Source organism: Triticum aestivum, chromosome 3D (genome assembly GCF_018294505.1).
Source record: "Triticum aestivum cultivar Chinese Spring chromosome 3D, IWGSC CS RefSeq v2.1, whole genome shotgun sequence".
NCBI classification, from domain to species: Eukaryota; Viridiplantae; Streptophyta; class Magnoliopsida; order Poales; family Poaceae; genus Triticum; species Triticum aestivum.
The window spans coordinates 115,435,805-115,437,856 of record NC_057802.1 but is presented as its reverse complement, the minus strand read 5'-3'; the positions used below and the strand labels follow the sequence as shown (position 1 = coordinate 115,437,856).

The 2,052-nt window shown below is 57.7% G+C and overlaps 1 protein-coding gene across 1 annotated transcript; it reads left to right on the top strand.

The window, feature by feature from the left end:
- Positions 1-832: 832 nt before the first annotated feature.
- Positions 833-1,497, top strand: LOC123077766 (histone H3.2). Its single transcript, XM_044500091.1, has one exon. The coding sequence runs from the start codon at positions 903-905 to the stop codon at positions 1,311-1,313; it is 411 nt and encodes a 136-aa protein (XP_044356026.1). The 5' UTR covers positions 833-902; the 3' UTR covers positions 1,314-1,497.
- Positions 1,498-2,052: the final 555 nt, after the last annotated feature.

Below are 2,052 nucleotides of genomic sequence, written 5' to 3'. Positions count from 1 at the left end.
GACCATCTCGTCGCGGAGGTAGTCGTCGCGCGCCCACCGTAGGGCGTCCTCGTCGGAGGCGTCGCGCGCACGCGTGGCCGCCGCGTCTACGCGTGGCATGCGCGGGGACGCGCGTCGTCACGCCTTCATTGCGCCGCCCGTGAGGCATCAATGGCGGAGGCTGACCGGCGCGGCAGCACGCGGCAGCTTTGGCGTTGATTCGCCGCGGGAAACGAGGCGATAAGGACGACGAAGCGGCGAGAAGCGAGACGAGTCGCTGGCAAGGAGGGCCCGCGGCTCTTTCGCGCCAAAAACGATTCGCCCAGCGCCCCCGAGCGTCCCGGGCACGCCGGGTTCGAGTTGGGTCCGCCGGCGCAAATTTCGGCCCGAGCCGGCAAAAATTAAGCCCTTGAGGGCGCGATTGAGCCGATTTTTTGATGCCGGTGACCGAAAAGTCGTCTGGGAGACTTTGTTGAAGGCGCGGCTGAAGATGCTCTTAGAATCGTCCCTGGCTGCAGGTGCTCGTTCAGTTAAACTTCTAGCACCAATTACCCTCCCACGTGAACAATCTCAAGAACACGGCACAACAGTTCTGAACAAACACCCGGTCCCGCCCACAGCCCAAAAATTTCGAGCTGCCGCCACAGCTCTGACCCAGCCCGCCAATCCACCGGCCCAAGCTTTCGGCCATGTCACCGATCCGCGGCATTCTTCCCCCAGATCGCCATCTCGACCGTCCACTCCATCCGCATCCAACGGCAAGTACATGCCTCTCGTCCCCTCCCGAAAAACCAAAACCCACCCGCTCGCTCGCTCGGTGCTCCCTCCTATTTAACGCCGCCTCCTCCCCTTCTTCCTCCTCACTCCAATCTTCCCAACCCCCAAGCACCAGAACCTCCTCAACATCCCCGCGCATCGACGACATGGCCCGCACCAAGCAGACGGCGAGGAAGTCCACCGGCGGCAAGGCGCCGAGGAAGCAGCTGGCGACCAAGGCCGCCCGCAAGTCGGCCCCGGCCACCGGCGGCGTGAAGAAGCCCCACCGCTTCCGCCCCGGCACCGTCGCGCTCCGTGAGATCCGCAAGTACCAGAAGAGCACGGAGCTGCTCATCCGCAAGCTCCCCTTCCAGCGCCTCGTCCGGGAGATCGCCCAGGACTTCAAGACCGACCTCCGCTTCCAGTCCTCCGCCGTCTCCGCCCTGCAGGAGGCCGCCGAGGCCTACCTCGTGGGCCTCTTCGAGGACACCAACCTCTGCGCCATCCACGCCAAGCGCGTCACCATCATGCCCAAGGACATCCAGCTCGCCCGCCGCATCCGTGGCGAGAGGGCCTAGGCTGCTGCTGCAATCCATATCCATGCGTCGTGCCAGATCCCTGTTCATTGGTGGAAATGTATGTGCGTCCTGTTAGATCCCTGTTAGGTTGTTCCTGTCATGGTGGATGTGTTATGCCTAATCTGATGGTACCTTCTTGTTGCCATCAGCAATGAAAATGAAAATGTTGGTTCCGGTTCTCGTACATGTGCGTTTGAATGCCTGATTCTCCCTGCATGTGAGCCCTCTTGAATGTGATTGCACCAAATGTTGGATTAGCTTATCAAATTTCTTGCCTATTTAAGCCGCTCTGAATCATTTGATTGTCAATTTTTGCAATAAGCAATCAGGCTTGTTGCATCTGAACCCGAACGAACGAGCCGCTAATATGCTCGACTTCAGTTCCGTCTACTGACCAGTTGCATAACAGTAGCGGTATGTTTGATGTTCAGTCTTCAGTGCACATACGTATTCTGTTGAAACCACCCCTACTTTGCCTAATTATACTGCAATCCCGCAAGCGCAAGTCTATGAACAATGCTCTGAACTGCAAACATACTGATAGTCCAAGTTACTTGGTGTCTTGTCTTCAGATTTTACAGGTTCAGAAAAGGCTGCAGGCTTCCACATCGTGCCTGGAACATTATTGGTTGCATCACCCACAATTCCGAAATAGCGCACCAGAACATTTTGTATCTCATGCTGTTCCTGGTTCTGCCACTGTCGAAACTGCAGAGTGGATTGGCCATTGCTTGGGTAG